Here is a 17503-nt window from a genome sequence, read left to right as displayed (position 1 = left end):
ATGAATATATTATAAATATATATTAATACTATGTATAAATGTATTAATGTAATAAATATAAATGTATACATTTATTAATATTATGTATAAATGTGTAATTAATATTATGTATATTAATATAAATGTATAAATGTATTATATTATATATAATACATAATATAAATGTATATTATAAATATACATAAATATATATATTATGTTTAAATGTACATTTATATAAATGTTCAATATATATAATATATATTATGTATATATTAAATATATATAATATATAACTTTTATATAAATGTATAATAACATATTTATAATATATATAATATATAACATTTATATAAATGTATAATAACATATTTATAATATATATAATATATAATATTTATATAAATATATAAAAATATATTTTATAAAAGTAAAATATTTATAATATGTATAAATAAATATATTTAAATTAATATAATATATATATATCCTATACATAATTGAAATATATAAGTTGAAATAAACATATTAAATATGTATTTGGAGTTGTTTTTGATATATTGTTTGGATATTGGTGTTTTTTGAGTTGTTTTTGAAATACACATTTACTGTAGCATTTGGATTGTGAAAAACAGTTTTTCAAAAACAGACCCAAAAACAAGAATTCAAACGGACCCTACAATTTATGCAAGAAAATTGATGGGGCACTAGTGTCTAGACTTGTAGCCACCGGCCTTTGACTTGGTGGAGTGGGAGGCAAAGGTTCAAATTTTGCCTTCCATCAAATACCGTATTTAAAAGTGGTTTAGATTCAAAGAAATCAAACGAGCGTATAGTGTATCTGTCTGGTCCGATAGTGGTTCATTTTTCTCCAGATAATTTTTCGATAATGGTTCAGTTCCCTCCGAATTATCTCTGGATCTCCTTAGACCCATCTTCTCTCCCCTAGTCGAGGATATATTAGGATATATAATAGTTATCGTTTCCAAAAACAAACTAGTGTCTAGACTTGTGAATTTGTTGCTACCTTCCCTTCATGTTTAAGCCTTTTAGGTGGACAGAGACACAAGAGATGCCTCGACTTATTCATTTATCCGGTAAGAATAGTGAGGGCTCATGTTGCTTATGCCAAGACAAGATGAACATGTTAACACGTCGACATTTACTTGAACAATATTTCTGTCACTTAAGTTAGATTTTAAACATTCTATATATACCCCTCTCTCTCTCTCTCTATGTATATATGTCTTACATTGCAAAAAAAAAAAAAAATAATAATAATAAAAAAAAAAAAATATATATATATATATATATATAAAAGATAAACCACGTAACAAATTGTTGACTGAATTATCAATGAAGATATATGGCTACTTAGTTTGAGAGTTTAGGATCGAAGAGAAAAAAAGAGAAAGGTTATGAAAGAAAAGAAAAGAAAAGAAGAGAATCGATTAATTTTGATGTTGTTTGATAGTTTATGAAAAAAATAAAATGATATTGAATACATATATCAATAAAATTTTGTTTAATAGACATTTAGGATAAAAGTGATATCTTAAAAAATTTTATGAAGCTTACTTCAACTGTCTTTCATTTTTTCACCCATATTTTAAGCCAAGGGAAGCAGTAGTTTTATTTAACGGTATTTGTCCGAGTGACTTATCCAAAATTTTCTTTCTTCTCCATCGCTTTACCACCTTCAAAACAAGCAATCTTGTCTAGTAGCTTTCTATCCCTTTCCGGTTTTCCCGTCAAATAAGCTCCCAAAAATAAACGGCGTCCAGCAAAGCTAGCTACGGAGAAACCAAAAAAGCAGAAATGAAAAGAAAAGAAGAAAATGGGAAAAAAGTCCTATATTTGTTGGAGTCCCACTTTTCTGGATGGCATCCCCCAGTCCCGACTCCTCCTCAATTTAGACATTAGATGGAGAGAATCAGAGAAAGAACATAAAGGCCAAACCACACTCTTTATCTGTTTTTGTGTTTTCACACTTGTACCCCTTCTTCTTTTTCTTCAATTTTGGGCTCTGTTTTACTGTGGACCATCCTCGGTAGTCATTCCTCCCTTGCTTCATTTTAACAATTAGGTCAATGAAACAGAGTTCAAAGGGAAAGTAAGCTACGTCACTGTTAAAGAAGTTGGAGAAATGGGGGTAATATATGAAGATGCGGTTTTGATTAAGGAAGCGGAGAGCGCGGTTGATCACACAGTAATCACTGTGAATTGTCCAGACAAGACTGGTCTTGGCTGTGATCTTTGTAGGGTAATCTTGCTCTTTGGCCTTAGCATTGCCAGAGGAGGTACAACAGTTTCTTGTGTTCCTTAATCTGTATCATGCTGCATTTTTTTTTTGTGAATTTTGATGATTTGTGTAGAAATGAAAGAATGGCTGTGATTATTTTCAACTTTATTCTTTTTCTTTTCCAAAATATTCAGCTTTTTTATTTAAGGTTTCAGAAGGCAACAACATATTAGGGTAAAGAATGATCGGCCATTGTGTTTTTTGGAAATTTTGTTGAAATTTGCTTCTTATTTTAAAGAATCCTTTAAAACATTTCAACTTGTTGCCGGAAGGCATGTAGATTATGGTAAAGTCTTGAACTTTTTTCCTTCTTTTTTCGTTTGATACTGTTCTGATGTAGTTCCAGTGAAGGTACCTTGGCTTCATGGCAAACGTAGTTACTGTTAAGGGTTCAAATCTTTTGATATACTGCTATTTTTACTATTATCAAGTTGGTGAAACATGAGACGTTTAGTGAAAGCTAAGATGGGTCATGCCGATTCTTAAATCTTTGTTTAGTGGTACTTTTTCATTTTGAGGTTTGGTGTACATAATGAAAAAGCAATATTCTGATATGGTTAATTTACCTAGATTCAGTATTCTAAGCAAAACTGGGAATTTTCAACTCTTAAAGTTTTGTTTATTAATTCTTTTTGGGCTGAAACAGATGTTCAAACAGATGGTAAATGGTGTTACTTAGTTTTCTGGGTAGTTGGGAAGCCAATGACCAGGTGGAGTTTGTTGAAGACGAGGCTTCAAGAGGTGTGTCCAACATGTACACCTGCAGCATCAGGAATTTACTATTACAGACCAGAGTTTCAACAGCCCAGGCCTCTGGATATATTCCTTCTCAAGTTTTGGTGTTCCTATGACCGGAAAGGACTCTTGCATGGTAAACCTTGTATTTTACAAACTTAACATACATGTATCTGCATATAGTATCTTCTGAAGTACAACATAGGTATTATCCAATCTCCTTGATCTGCTTGCTTTTCTTGTTTCTTCTCCTTCGTAGTTATCTTCTTGAGATTTGGGAAAATCTGGTCTATTTTGACCTGAAAATTGTTTATGCATGGGGGGTCTTGAAATTTTCAATATTTTAACCCTCATAGAGTATAATGTCCTATTGCCGTAGATTTGGTATCACTAAATAGACGTCATACTTGTTCTCATGGTGACGGTAGTAAAAAGCTGGCTGTCTGGGGAAAAGATTTTGTTGCTTGCTTAGTAGATTCACTCCAGCTATTCCTTACTGATAGTTGGTAATGATGGATTTTACGTCGTCTAAAAAATTACCGAGGTTCTTGGATTCACCTATGCAGATGTAACTCAGGTCCTTTGTGAATTAGAACTCACAATCAAAAGAGTGAAGGTATCCATTGCGCCAGATGGAGGAGTCATGGATCTCTTCTTTGTAACGGACACCAGGTTGTTCTCTTCTGGCATATTTTAAGTGTACGCACTTTGGCATTTTCTACTGCTTTCTGCATTTTGTCTTTGATCCTTTTGCCAATAAAATAGACAACATAACACATCTAAGCTTTTGTACCAATGTAAAGTAGTGATTAGGCATATTGTATATTCCGCAGCATTCTCTTTTCTGGGCCATAGTCAAAGTGAGAAGTTCAAATTTGTCTTATTGAGGAAATGCAGCACGTGGAACATGGTGTGCAATTTGCAGGCCATGGAGGAATGATTAAGTATTAGACAAGTGGCTAACTGATGCAGTATTCTTCAGTTATAAGAATGAATATCAGCATTACTATTTGAACAGAAAATGACAATAATGCTTCTTGGACTACTTCTTGTCCTTTGTAAAACTGATTAACTATATACTGCTCTGCTGGCTCTCAAAGTCCTTAAATATCCCAAAATTTTTTTCAATTTTTCTGTTCTATTTTAGTCACTGAAATTGTTAGCGAAGTTAAAAGAAATTCCATATAAGCATTTTCTGCTTGATGGATTACCTACAGTGCCATCGTGAGATGTAAGTTATGAACTGATACAGTAAAAGCAATTGCAAACTCAAGGGATAAAACAAAGTAAAATAAGGAATTTTTTTTATCCCTGCTGGTTCTGAACTGCAGTTATTGTCTTGCCCGCACATATCAATCTTTAACTGAAGTTATGCACTTTCATTTGATGGCTGTTGACTGATAAATGCATTGATATAATGAACTTGTAGTTGTATAGTATTGCTCAATCTATTGGAAAATATTAGACAGCATCTAATAAGTGATGTTGCGTGTCATAATTTAATCCAACATCTGAAGTATGATATATCCACTGATTGCTATTTGGAACTTATAGTATTTTTAATGCAATGCTAAATCGCATTGTCTTGCTCTATCTGAAGGAGTCCCATGAAATTCCTTAAGGCTCTTTTGGGTTTATATACATGTTCAAGTCATGTTGGTGCATTCTGCCAAAATTCCTAGCCGTGAAGGACAAAACAGTTCTGCTGCTATTTGCTGATATCAATTTTACATCAGAAAAACTTGTCCAATTGCAAGTTGTGCACATCAGCTTCCCTATGTTACTATACACCTCAACTAATGTTATGAGAATAGCAAGAAGATGAAAATTAGATGCAATATCCAACTGAATTAGTAGAAGTGGAATTGTCACTGCTCCTTGAATGACTGTGGGAAAACCCCAAAGCCATATTGAAATTAAGATACTGAACACCTTGACATGAAATTATGTAACTAACAAGGATACATAAATGGAGAACTCAGATCTCACCAAAAGTTTAGGTAGATTTCAGTTTGATTTGTTTCTTGCACAGGTGGAATTAGGATTGGTAATTTTTTCTTTTACGTCTACATTTGAAAAGGTAAGGTATATTGCCACCTTCCACCTGCCTACCTTCAGTCTGTTATTCTCATTTTATAATTCCATTTATTATGCAACACGGAACTCTGTATCCAAATGGGTGTATTGAGTGTATCTGCTTCTCTGTTGGCACGTGCATCATGGGTTCTTAGTGTACGCATGTACATTGCATATGTTCCTGTAATGCCATGTTCTCTTGTGAGCTTGCTTGTATGCATGAGCAATGAGGAGAGGAGATCACACTTCAACATTTCTAACTTAGTACTGTTTTATATGCATTATTAAAAGTAGTTGTCTTCTCTTTAACATCAGGGAACTTCTCCACACTAAAAAGAGACAGGAAGAAGCAATTGATCATTTGAAAGCTGTCTTGGGGGATGCCATGCTGAATTGTGAAATTGAACTAGCCATTCCTGAGGTTACTGCATATTCACAATCATTTCTTCCATCTTCAGTCACTGAAGATATGTTCAGACTGGAAATGCTAGGAGTTCTTGCCTCCAGTTCTGTTTCTATTGAGGTGGACAACAGCCTCAGGCCCTCCCACACACTTGTTCGAGTCTTATGTCAAGATCACAAAGGCCTCATTTATGATATAATGAGGACCTTAAAAGATTATAATATCCAGGTATATTTTTTGCTTTCCATCCTGGAATACCATCTTTTGCATTTGTGATTTTCCACTGCAAGGAACTTTTAAGTTAAAATCCTTGAGAGGACTAAAGAAGAGTAACTAGACTTCACTTATTGATTTACTTATTGAGCCTGGAACTTTAGGTTCCATACCACGTAAAGAACTGATTTTTATGAATGTCAGATCGCTTATGGAAGATTCTTTGCAAACCCCAAGCGTAACTGTGAGGTGGACTTATTTATAACGCAAGCGGATGGGAAGCAGATAAGTGATCCCAACAAGAAGAATGCTCTGTGCTCCCGACTGCGAATGGAACTTGCTCACCCGCTTAGGGTGGATGTCATAAGCCGCGGCCCTGATACTGAGCTGCTGGTGGCTAATCCTGTTGAGTTATCTGGAAGAGGCCGTCCTCTTGTTTTCTATGATATAACGCTAGCCCTCAAGAACATGAATATAAGCATATTTTCGGTACTACATTTTTGTTTTGATGGTTTTCATTTGATCTCTCATCTTGGTCCTTAAGTAAAGTTTCCTTTGCATTACCATTTGGTCTATACTCTGTTCCCACAACTCATTGTAGGTGGAGATAGGAAGACACAGGATTCATGATCGTGAGTGGGAAGTATACAGAATCTTACTTGATGAATGCGATGGCTTCTCTTTGCCAAGGAATGAAATTAAAGAATGTGTCCGAAAGAAGCTGATGGGATGGGAATGAGTTCGTCAGCAACAATTTCCACGCTTTCTTTGTGTACGGCAGTCCAAAATCTTTACCCTTTCGTATTTCTGTTTAAATCATTCCACTCCTAGCAGCGATTCATTGTAAATGTAAATGTAAAGCAATATTAGGAGTTAATTAATTACAAGCAATATTAGGCAAGTTGCTCAAACAAGTAAAAGGGGCTCAAGCAGCTCTGATAAGACTATAAGCAGCCTCATGTGCTCCATCTTTGAGCAATTAAGTTTAGTTTTCAAAAAATGGTTTCTCTAAAAAACTTTCTACTTGTGTTTTCTTAGTATTTATTTTCCTCTCAGATGTCTATATATTGGTTCTTGATTTGAGTGGTGGGGTTATCTGGGAACATCCCTGGCCAAATTGAACGAAAGGCGATTTAGATATTTTGCTGTCAAAATCTCATGCATTAAAGGGGTACTACAGAATGTCTCTGTAGTGTCTGCTTCGATATGGAAAGGTGGTCCTACTACTAACGAGTAATTACCATTTATGATCTAACTGAGCTGATGTACAGAGAAAGTAAACCGGGTTAACAGATGGAACAATTACAAAGACTCAGAGATCTCCAAGTAGAAATAGTAATATTAATTTACTCCAATGAAGTTGTGAAAAACAAATTTTACGCTGACCATGTTTATGGAGTAATGCAAATTGATAATCATATCCGTTTAGATTAGCTGTTTTTGGGGGTGTTTTTGAAAAATTTTATTGTAGCAGAGTTTTTATAGTATATTTTGGGATATTTTTAGAAAATATTTTGGGATATTTAAGAGTAAAAGAGTTTTTAGAATATATTTTGGGATATTTTTTAAACATTAAAAAAAATTCAGACTACTTTTTAGAGTACCTTTTAGAATACTTTTTAAAAATTTTAATAGCACTCGAAAATCTAATTTTTGAAAAACTCTTGAATCCAAACAGCCGTATATAATTTTTTCGACATTTACGACAGGCATATATGTGAATTTTATTTGAAATTTAAATTTAGCATATATGGGATTCATCCAAGCATGGCAATACGCCGTTAGACATAAATTTTGGCTTAAATGCATTAAATTTTTTAATAAAGGTATCAATTTCTATAATGCAACAAGGTAAGTACTAGAGTTTATTGCCAAAATAACTCTTCTTCCAAAACATATACCCAAAGTAATCTATTTTTATAATATATTACTTTTATAATCCTTTTTTTGCCACTTATGCAGCATATGTGTCAGGATGGAGATAAAAGCACATTCCATTTCTCTTTTTCATCTAATATCTTCTCCAATTTTCTTTCTAAATCTTCCCGCATTTTTTTGTTTCATCATCTTTCCCTTGTCAAACTTATATTTGAGATATTTTTACGGTAGCACTTTTTTTGATATGATGTATGTGAGATAAAAAGGTGATTGAAAAATGTGTTGATGATATAAGCAAGTCAGTGTGTGTAAATAATGTGTAAATAAAGTGAAATAATCTTCAATCCAAACACACTCGTAATTCGAAGAAATCAATATTTATATTAACAGCATCTAAAAAATATGCTTCTCGAGTTGATAATCTCAAGGCAAATGAAAATTATTTTCGTGTCTTTTTAAGGAGTAGGAATGATAACATAAATAAATATGATAGTCTTGAAGTTTTTTAATTGCTTACAATTTTTGTTGAAATTTTTGTTGCAACTTTTGTATTTTAAAATTTATTTTTTGAAAAATATATATGCAATAGGTTTGATACATTTTTAAAAAATTAGAGCCCAATAATAGCAAGGTCAATAATGGTAGAATTTATTTTAAATAATTATAAAGAAATTATAAAAATTATGCAATCTTCTTGTGCCTCTGTAATAAAAAAAATTTAAAATTTTAGTTCATGTTGGATACTTTAAATTAGATTTGAACTTTCTTTTCTTGTTATCGTGCATGGTAATCAGGATAACTAGATGGCAACAATAACATCATTATGGGAATAAATTTTGAAAGTAAATCACATTGGGAATATTTTTTTAACAAGAGTGTTATTTTGGCAATAAACTCGTAAGTACTAAGTAGAGTTTAAGCTCATTTAAGAAAAATAAAATGTAACTCATCTCTTGGCTTATCAATTTAAAACTAGGAATATAATTAAAAGAAAAATAGTTCAAAACATCCCTTGTATTTTGCCAAATAAATTTTCTTGCCATTCACATTTAAAATAATAACTTTATGTCCCTTGTAAAATAAAGTTGGTAAAATTTAATTCTAACCTAGGTTTTCAACCACTTTTTACTCTAAATCAATCACACATGCAATCACTTTTTATATACAAAAAAAATCAGGTCTCACCTTTTTAGTGACAAATATAAATATAGATTAGATTAGATTTCACTTTTTTTTTAAAAAAATATATAAATATATAATTCAGGTCAGATCCTACATTTTTAGGCATACAAATGAACATACATGAGATCATTTTTTTTAATTACACTCCAGCCATGATGTCTCAGAACTGGGTAGTACAACTCAGGGAAATGGAAAAAAAAAGTGTTCAGAGTCTCATCAGAGACTAATGAATCCCAGAACAGAGCAGTACTCCTAAACTCGGAGAACATTCAGAGATTTGAGAGAGTCCTGATTGCCATTTTCTTCAAGGGAAAGATCAGTGGTGAATATCTCTGCAGCCCTAAGATTTGCTGTATAGCAAACAAAATGCCCCAATAATATATCACCATCAGCTTCCTAACGTAATATACCCATCAGTGAAAAAAAATAAAAAATAAAAACATCATGCATCATTCATTCATTCATTCATCATTCATAACCTTTTGATGGTTAAATGAACCAGTCACTCTCCAGTTTAAGATTTGTTTTCTTCAAGTAAATAAGTACTTCTGAAGCATTTCTAAATTGTTTCCAACAAAATTTCTTCCAAACAGTTCCAGCAAGCACGCCAAGCCATGTAGCCAACCAGAGTAGAACGTGCGGTCCGAAGCAGCCTTTCCGTCCACGTGGTTAGGCGTATGTGGTCAGTTTCAACGGTCGTTAACAATCTTCCATTCGTTAACTACTAGCTGTAGTAGTAGGTAGTATTTCTCTTCAGTGGAACCCACTTTCACTCCTACACCATAGGAGATCCCAACGAATCTTCCCTCCATCTCATCATCTTCCTCATCCCCTTCCCTCCAATGAGATCTCTTTCTTTCCCACTTCAAAATCACCAGTCTAAATTCACCATACCCAACAAGAAAGTGAGAACCTTTTTTCCATATTAAAACAACAGCATATATAGCTTAGTGTGGGTTGTGCGTGTTTCAGCGGGAAAGAAGTGTAGAAGAGAGAATGAAAGCTCTGAATTCACATTTTGAGCTGATTGACATCCACAGCTCATGGCAGTCGGCTAATCAGATACCCATTTCAACCTTTGCTTACATCCGTAGCTCCACTCTAGCTGCTTCTACTTTCTCCAAGGCATTTCGTCGAACCCGTCGGGGACGCGGCAAAATCTCATCGTCTACTGCGCCGGGGACCTCGATTCGGTCACCGGAAATTCGGAGGCCGCGGGACCGATCCAGTTCCGGAAATGGGTTGTCGTCAGTTTCGTTAAGTTCGGCCTCTACTTCGACTTCTCGGGACGAGGTGGTTTCGGATTTGGACTTGTTCCTTCAGCTGGTGCCCTTGAGGATGAGGAATGAGCTGTTCAGGCATCAGGAGATTGGGCAATTGATTGAGGTTGTTATGGATTTGGGTCGAAAACCTCTTGCTCGGTTTCCCTCTGGTGATTGGGTGATCTCGGAACAACCCGTGAAGCTTGAAGATCTTGGCCATGCTATTTCAAAGGTTGTTTTTATAGGTCTTGATTATGGAACTAATTGAATTTAGCTCACTTAGTTAATATGTTACTATCCTTACTAAAATTAACTCACTAAGTCAATATGTTCCACATAAGGCTTTATAGTACACTTGAATACTTTATTGTAACTGTGGGGTAGATCAACTATTGTGATTGAGACTTTTAGACTCAGCTTTCTTCGTGGATTAAAGAAAGAACGTTGATCAGTCAGACGTTTCCCTAATTAAGGAAAAAACTTATTTATGTACAATTTGCCACACAGAAATGTGCTCATCGTTCGTTAACCATGTATTTGCACTTTATGGACACATCGGCAGCTTTGCCTTTGCAATATACTTTTCTATGCTGATGGTCGGTAAGTATACATCTTTTGAGTAACTAAGCTTTCAGCGTTAAACTACCTTATTTATCTAGGTAGGTGATTTTTCTGACGACAACCGGTCGGGTATCGATCATTCTCTACATCGTATAAGTGCCATTCGCAATCGTAAAATGCAAATTATTGGTCTTACATGCCGGGTAGGTCGGGCTGTGTCCGGAAGTGCTGAAATCATTCGTGACTTGGTTGAAGAAGGAGGTTCCATATTGGTTATAGGGCCCCCTGGAGTTGGTAAAACAACGTTGATCAGGTATACGTCGTTTATGTCCTCCTTGAAGTTAATGACGATCATCTAAATGACAGATCAATGTTGGAAGTGCCTTTGCTTTTGAACGTCTCCATGTCTTCATCCACCTTCATAACTAAACTGCAGTACCTCCATAGCTTTCACCTTTCTGTGAACTTATGTAGAAAGTACAAATTGAGAAAGGATATAAATTAATCTGTTCATTTCTCCAAGCCCATTGTGCAAAAGGAGAGAAAAGGCCCACACTCTTTGCCAACGTAGTTATTTACCAATGAGTTACTCTTTAGCTGTTTAACATTGGCATTTACGAGCCTATGCTTCTGCAGGGAAATAGCAAGGATGCTGGCTGACGACCAGAACAAACGTGTTGTTATTGTCGATACATCAAATGAGATAGGTGGCGATGGAGATGTTCCTCATGCTGGAATAGGTCGTGCTAGAAGGATGCAAGTCCCAAACGTTCACATGCAACATAATGTACGTTGAGCTCAATCCTATGGTTCACTTTTTCATTTGGATCCCGTCTTCTGCTTTCTGTCTTGTGCATGATGGGTATGTTTCAATCCTTTCACCTGACTCTTTTCGCTCATCTGATAACAAGCAGGTGATGATTGAGGCAGTAGAAAATCATATGCCACAAACCATTATCATTGATGAAATTGGAACGGAGCTTGAAGCGTTGGCTGCCAGTACAATTGCCCAGAGGGGAGTTCAGCTTGTTGCAACTGCACATGGAGTGACCATAGAGAGTATAATAAAGAACCCATCACTGCAGATCCTTGTTGGTGGCATTGAGGTACAATGGAGTGTTTTTGCCTTGCGAATTTTCATCCACCTGTATGCATTTATGTGTGTATATGACATTGATGTTAAGCCATTCTCTTTTGTGTAATTGGTCTCCTTTGCATTTTGTTTTTGTAGTTCTTGCATGCTTATTTTATCTGGTTATTCATTTGGTAATCAAAATAAAGGATGTAATTTGTAAGAAATTGCGAAGCGTCTAGAATATCTTAGACATACCTTTATTGACCACTTGATGGTTTCTATTCATTAATTGGATGATAGAGCGTTACTCTTGGTGATGAGGAGGCAAGGAAAAGGAAAGTGCAGAAAACAATTCTCGAGAGGAAAGGACCCCCTACATTCACATGTGCAGTAGAGATGATATCAAGAACTGAGTGCTGTGTCTATCATAGACTGGATGCAACAGTGGATGCCATACTTGCAGGTAATCTGAGCTTCTCATCAGAATGCCTGAAACTTTAGTATAACCAGTATATCTGAAGCCTGTGATCTGTTATTAGTACCTCATCTTGATCAGAATTTCTTGTGGGCTGTAGGAAAATCTCCTCTGTTTGAACTCCGACGTGTAGATGATGAAGCTAGTAGTTCTCTAAAACCTTCTTTAAGTACCCAAAAAGATCCTGTACAAGACTCTAAGCTGGTCAATAGTCAAAGTGAAAAGGTTGGAACAACGTCTGATGATGAAGGTGTGGATTATTATCGCAAATCCAGTAAATTGAATAATGATAGATATCTTCCCCAGAGGAGTTCTCCTGTCTGTGTGTATACTTTCAAGGTAAATGTTGCAGTCTTCAATCCTCTTGGTCCTTTCATATTTCAGTTTCAAATGATTTTATTAAGATAGGCAGCAAAAAAGGCACAAGAAAAAATTTTTAGTATTTCATTCCATAAAGGTTTTTGTGTCATGCTATTAATCGACACAAAATCAATTGTTTTACATGTTTCATTGGAATTCCAGTATGTACACATATTTCACTAGGATTGCATTCTGTAACTAAGAGAGCATCTTGGGGCTAGACAACTTTTGTTAATCTCTTTTTATGTGTATCTAGATCCAGGAAGCTGATCTGACACAGGTAACAGCTGTCATGGGGCTTGATGGTGAAATAGATGTGACTGATGACGTAGGTGCTGCTGATTGTATTCTTGCTTCTAGTTTTGAAATGAAGCAGAATCCTTGGATCCGTGGGATAGCAAAGTTCCACCATTTACCTATATTTGTTATTAAGGTAACTTAAATACACTTGTTTTTAAAGCAAAATATACCTGTATGCGTGTACAGTTGTTCATCTGCTTTTGTGGGATTATGTAGTCAAATACAATGGCTCAAATGGTAAAGGCAATCCGTATGATCCTTGGAATGGATTACTTCGGCTCTTCCACAAAGCAGCTAGTCAAGGACACTCTTGACATTGAAGTCGAAGATGATGCTCCTAAACGAAAACCATCATTGGAGGAGATTGATGCCTTGGAGGTGCACCAACTTAACTTATTTCTACTGGTTTATATACTTTGTCCAGATGATAATTCCCTGACATATGACAGGATGTATTTGAATTTGTGTTTGCTTTTGGTTGCATTGCAATCAATGTATTTGGACAAGTGTTGTTTTGCTTGTTATTTGGTATACGATACTCGACCTGCGTTTGTTTCATTCCTTACAGGAGGCTCGACTTGCAATTGAATACATTGTGATACCGGGTGGCGAGCCTGTAGAACTTCTTCCGAGGCGCTCTGAAATAGTTGCTCGACAACTAGAGCTGGTGAAGAGTTATCAGTTGGCTGCTGAGAAATCCGGCACGGAGTCAAACCCGAGGCTGCAAATCCTTCCTCAAAGGTTAACTAAGAAAACTTCTAAATTTTCCAGATTTGGTTCAAGTTCACCGAAGGATACAAGTCTTTAACAAGTGGTGGAGCTACCAGTGTTGCTCGCCTCCCGCTTTTGCCTGAATAATCTAATGCTTGTGGAGATGCAACAAATTTCAACCCCGGTTGATAAATATCCCAGCTCAACTCAAATGTAAATTATGTATGATCTGCCTTGTAACTTCCAACAGCGCATTCTTTTTTCTTGCAAGTGTAATCTGTACTTTTGTACAGAAATCTTAATCATCTAAAACAGAAAGATATTCTCAAAAGCATCACAAATAGGCTTCATTAGAGTAGCCACTTTCTTTTGTATCTGGGCATCGTTGTTTTGCAACTAAATTAAAACCATGTTTCAGTTCCAGCCTACTAATAAATACAGCAATTCTTTCTCACAAAAAACGGCTCCTTGCCTGTGCTTATTATCTTTATCAATTGTACGTTTGCAGTTTGCCATTCATACCTAAAGTTGGACTCCTTGATCAGGCATTTATTTGCAAGCTGAGATCTTTAACTCAATAAAATCCCTAAAATCTATATGATCTTTTTTTTGAGGAATATGGGGTGATCACTATTTTCTGAAAAAAGTAACTGGGAATTTAAGATTCATATTGTTACCAACTTTGTATGCAATGCGGATACCTATTCACTATAAAGTTTTATTTTCGTTGATATCCTTATGCACCTTTTTTCAACCGACCATTAACCTCCCATAATTTCTCCTACTAACTATCGTAATCGTTATTCCAAAAAAAAAAAAAAAAGAGAGAGAGAGAAAATTGTTCAAAATGTCTCTCATATTTTGCAAAATGACTTTTTTCGTCCCTTACTTTTAAAAGTGTAATTTTAAGTCCCTTACAAATTCTTATTAGTCAAATTTGGTCCCTACCTAGGTTTTCGACTAGTTTTTAGTCGAAATCCACCGCATGCCTTGTATGTGATCATTTTTTAGGGATAAATTTGTCAAATCAAATTTCGCATAATTTGATTTTTTCGTCCCTTACATTTTACAAAATGAATTTTTTTGTCCCTCACATTTCAAAAAATGATTTTTTCTATCCCTCACATTTCATAAAATGAATTTTTTTATCTTTCATTGATCATGTGTACGAATAGTTTCTTTTTTTTTTTTTTTATAAACCCATGAATATAACTATTTGATTTCACCTGAACAATACGAATATCATGTAGTATATTTGTATTTGATCTACTCTACAGCTACAATTTGCTTATTCAAATGAAATTAAATAGAGATATGTTACATGCTATTTGTACTGTTCAGGTGATATCAAATAGACATATGTGTGAGTTTTCAAAAATAAGAAAAGACTATTGCACACATGATCAATGAGGGACGAAAAAAATTTATTTTGTAAAATGTGAGGGACGAAAAAATTTATTTTGTGAAATGTCAGGGATTACGGATCATATTATGTGAAATGTATTTGATAATTTTACCCCTAAAAAATGATCATGTGTAAGACTATGGTAGATTCCGCTTAAAAACTAATCAAAAATCTAGATAGGGACCAAAATTGATCAATATTAATTTGTAAATGGCTTAAAATTACACTTTTAAAAGTAAGGGACGAAAAAAGTTATTTTACAAAATATGAGGGACGTTTTGAACGATTTTCCAAAAAAAAAAATATTACTACTCAAGATAAATTATAATACAATACTTTCCTATTATTTGCTGAGTTAGGAAAGTATTCAATTTATTCGATTAGGGGTATTAACAAAAATTCCATTGGAAGGAATTTTTACATTTTTTTTAGAGTTACATAAGGTTGCAGCGGGTCCAAGTTACTAACATGCTGGATTTTGTCAAAAAGGAACTTTCTCAGTGGTTTACAATAAAGGAAGGTTGCCCGGCAAGAAAAAGAAATTTCGCTGAAAATGCAATTACAATGAGAAAGAAATCTCGGGGAAAAGATTTCCACATTTCCAACGGTTCTCCCAGAACTCTCTCCCTATTTATGTTTTCATAGCCCGAGACCCTCCTGAAGAATTCATTCCTAGTTCTGAAGCATTTGTTCGTGGTTACCAGTTGAATTTATTCTCAGTCGCCAAGCATTCCTTCTTAGTTACCACAGTTCCTGAAATTGCTATTTCTTTTCTTTTCTTCCATTTTTGTGAATTCATTTCTGTGTTGAAAGATGGCGGAGTGTGAGGACGATTACTACGACTCCTATTACAGCGAAAGGCTTGATCACGATGATGCAAACAAGAAGAAAAACAAGTTCATCACCTTGACTGAAGAAGATGTTGGATCTAGAATGGACGACGATATCTTGCAAGTTTCATCTCTTCTCTTAGTTTCCAGAGAAGCAGCAACGATTCTCTTGTGCCGTTATAATTGGGATGTTACCGACGTTGTTCAAGAATGGTTTGAGAATCAAGAAGTGGTCCGCAGCGCCTCTGGACTTTTCAGAGAGAAACCTGGACCGATGGATGTCGAAGACGGAGACGAAGAATTCGTCTGTCGGATTTGCTGGAAGGAGCACCCCATTGCCCTCGTTGTTGTGGCGTCTGCTGCTTGTGGTCACGTCTTTTGCAAGAACTGCTGGAAAGAATTTATCAGTAAATCAATCAATGAGGGCTACGTTAAAGATGGAGGGTGTTTGATGCTGAGATGTCCTCAGGACTCTTGTGGGGCTGCGGTTGGCGGAAACATCATTCGTTCTCTGGCCTCTGATGGAGATAAGAACAAGTATGACAAGTTTCTTGCTCGATCCTATGTTGAAAGTCGTGCAAACTTGAAACTCTGTCCTACCCCTGGGTGTAATTGTGCGGTTGAACTTGATAACAGGGGTCCGGATAGATTAAGCAAGAATTTTGACGTTTCTTGCAATTGTATGTATGGGTTTTGCTGGAATTGTCTGGGGGAAGCTCATAGTCCGGTTGATTGTGAAACTGTGGCCCTGTGGGCGGTTAAAAACAGTTCTGATTTGGAGACTGAAAATTGGTTGTTGGCTAATACTAAGCCTTGTCCAAAATGCCAGAGGCGGATTGAGAATGTTGGGGATATTGATAATGGCGATTGGTACATGACCTTTGCACCGCCTTGTGGTTGTGATTTGCGCAATGGTGAAGAAACTTTGGCCTGTAACACTTATGAGAAGGCAAAGAATGAGGGTGTTTATGATGAAGTAGAGAAGACGAGGCGGAGGGCTAAAGCTTCGTGGGATTACTTCGAAAGATGGTATAATAACCATCTCTCTTTGGAAAGAGCCTTTCTTGATCTGCACCTGATGAAGAACCAGAACCTTGAGATGCTGGGTAAAATCCATGACCTGGAAGCGACTCAGTGCTGGTTCATTGTTGATGCTTGGGTTCAGATTGTGGAATGTACGAGGGTCCTCAAATGGGCTTCTGTCTATGGCTATTACTTACAACAGTACGAGCACAAGAAGAAGGAGCTTTTCGACTACTTGCTCAGCGAAGCAGAGGGTGTTTATGAAATACTTCATCAATGTGCAAACAAGGGACTGTCCAAGTGCCTTGAAGCAGAATCAGAATGTTCTTTGGACACCTTCCTTGATTTTCGCACCAAGTTACCTGCGCTGACTCGTGTGACTAGAAAATACTTTGCTGACTTGGTTACAGCATTAGAGAATGGTATTGCAGATGTGGCTTCATCTTCCCACACAATCAAGCAAAAATAAGATTGAGATTCGATACAAGTTGCAGCAATGCCGAAAATTTCTTATATGTTTGCAACTCCTTCCTTTTTCGGCTCTTAGTTACTAGTCCAAATATGCAGTTTCGACTTCAGATTCTGCAATGTGTCAGTTGAGTATTCAAGTTTCTGTGACCAGAAAAGGCCTCTGATTTGGTAGTGTATTCTACAATGGTTGTTCTTTTGAGAAAATAATTTGTTTACTTTTTGTTGCGTTCCTGCTAAGTACAGTACTTGACGCTCCAAGAAC

General features: G+C 35.6%; 3 protein-coding genes across 3 annotated transcripts; all 3 read left to right on the top strand.

The window, feature by feature from the left end:
* The first annotated feature begins 1989 nt into the window (after positions 1-1989).
* LOC140034997 (ACT domain-containing protein ACR10-like) lies at positions 1990-6496 on the top strand. The gene is made up of 6 exons (XM_072074164.1): positions 1990-2279; positions 2928-3152; positions 3583-3688; positions 5408-5723; positions 5913-6197; positions 6310-6496. The coding sequence occupies exons 1-6, from the start codon at positions 2126-2128 to the stop codon at positions 6445-6447; spliced, it is 1224 nt and encodes a 407-aa protein (XP_071930265.1). The 5' UTR covers positions 1990-2125; the 3' UTR covers positions 6448-6496.
* A 3021-nt stretch (positions 6497-9517) lies between these two features.
* On the top strand, positions 9518-13935 carry LOC140034996 (protein SEEDLING PLASTID DEVELOPMENT 1-like). Its single transcript, XM_072074163.1, has 9 exons — positions 9518-10262; positions 10690-10904; positions 11228-11378; positions 11506-11697; positions 11967-12129; positions 12242-12480; positions 12758-12934; positions 13018-13179; positions 13370-13935. Exons 1-9 carry the CDS (start codon positions 9765-9767, stop codon positions 13607-13609), a joined length of 2037 nt encoding a protein of 678 aa, XP_071930264.1. The 5' UTR covers positions 9518-9764; the 3' UTR covers positions 13610-13935.
* Positions 13936-15473: 1538 nt separating this feature from the next.
* LOC113730765 (probable E3 ubiquitin-protein ligase ARI8) lies at positions 15474-17456 on the top strand. Its single transcript, XM_027255661.2, has one exon. The coding sequence runs from the start codon at positions 15731-15733 to the stop codon at positions 17237-17239; it is 1509 nt and encodes a 502-aa protein (XP_027111462.2). The 5' UTR covers positions 15474-15730; the 3' UTR covers positions 17240-17456.
* Positions 17457-17503: the final 47 nt, after the last annotated feature.

This window comes from Coffea arabica, chromosome 2c (assembly GCF_036785885.1).
Source record: "Coffea arabica cultivar ET-39 chromosome 2c, Coffea Arabica ET-39 HiFi, whole genome shotgun sequence".
NCBI lineage: Eukaryota > Viridiplantae > Streptophyta > Magnoliopsida > Gentianales > Rubiaceae > Coffea > Coffea arabica.
This window is presented reverse-complemented; position numbering and strand designations above follow the sequence as displayed.

Coding starts and splice junctions, on each gene's coding strand:
- LOC113730765 (XM_027255661.2), top strand. CDS start 15,731: ATGGCGGAGTGTGAGGACGATTACTACGACTCCTATTACAGCGAAAGG.
- LOC140034996 (XM_072074163.1), top strand. CDS start 9,765: ATGAAAGCTCTGAATTCACATTTTGAGCTGATTGACATCCACAGCTCA. Junction 10,263..10,689: donor TTGGCCATGCTATTTCAAAG/GTTGTTTTTATA, acceptor TTATTTATCTAG/GTAGGTGATTTTTCTGACGA. Junction 12,130..12,241: donor AGTGGATGCCATACTTGCAG/GTAATCTGAGCT, acceptor TGTGGGCTGTAG/GAAAATCTCCTCTGTTTGAA.
- LOC140034997 (XM_072074164.1), top strand. CDS start 2,126: ATGGGGGTAATATATGAAGATGCGGTTTTGATTAAGGAAGCGGAGAGC. Junction 3,153..3,582: donor CCGGAAAGGACTCTTGCATG/GTAAACCTTGTA, acceptor TCACCTATGCAG/ATGTAACTCAGGTCCTTTGT. Junction 5,724..5,912: donor TAAAAGATTATAATATCCAG/GTATATTTTTTG, acceptor TATGAATGTCAG/ATCGCTTATGGAAGATTCTT.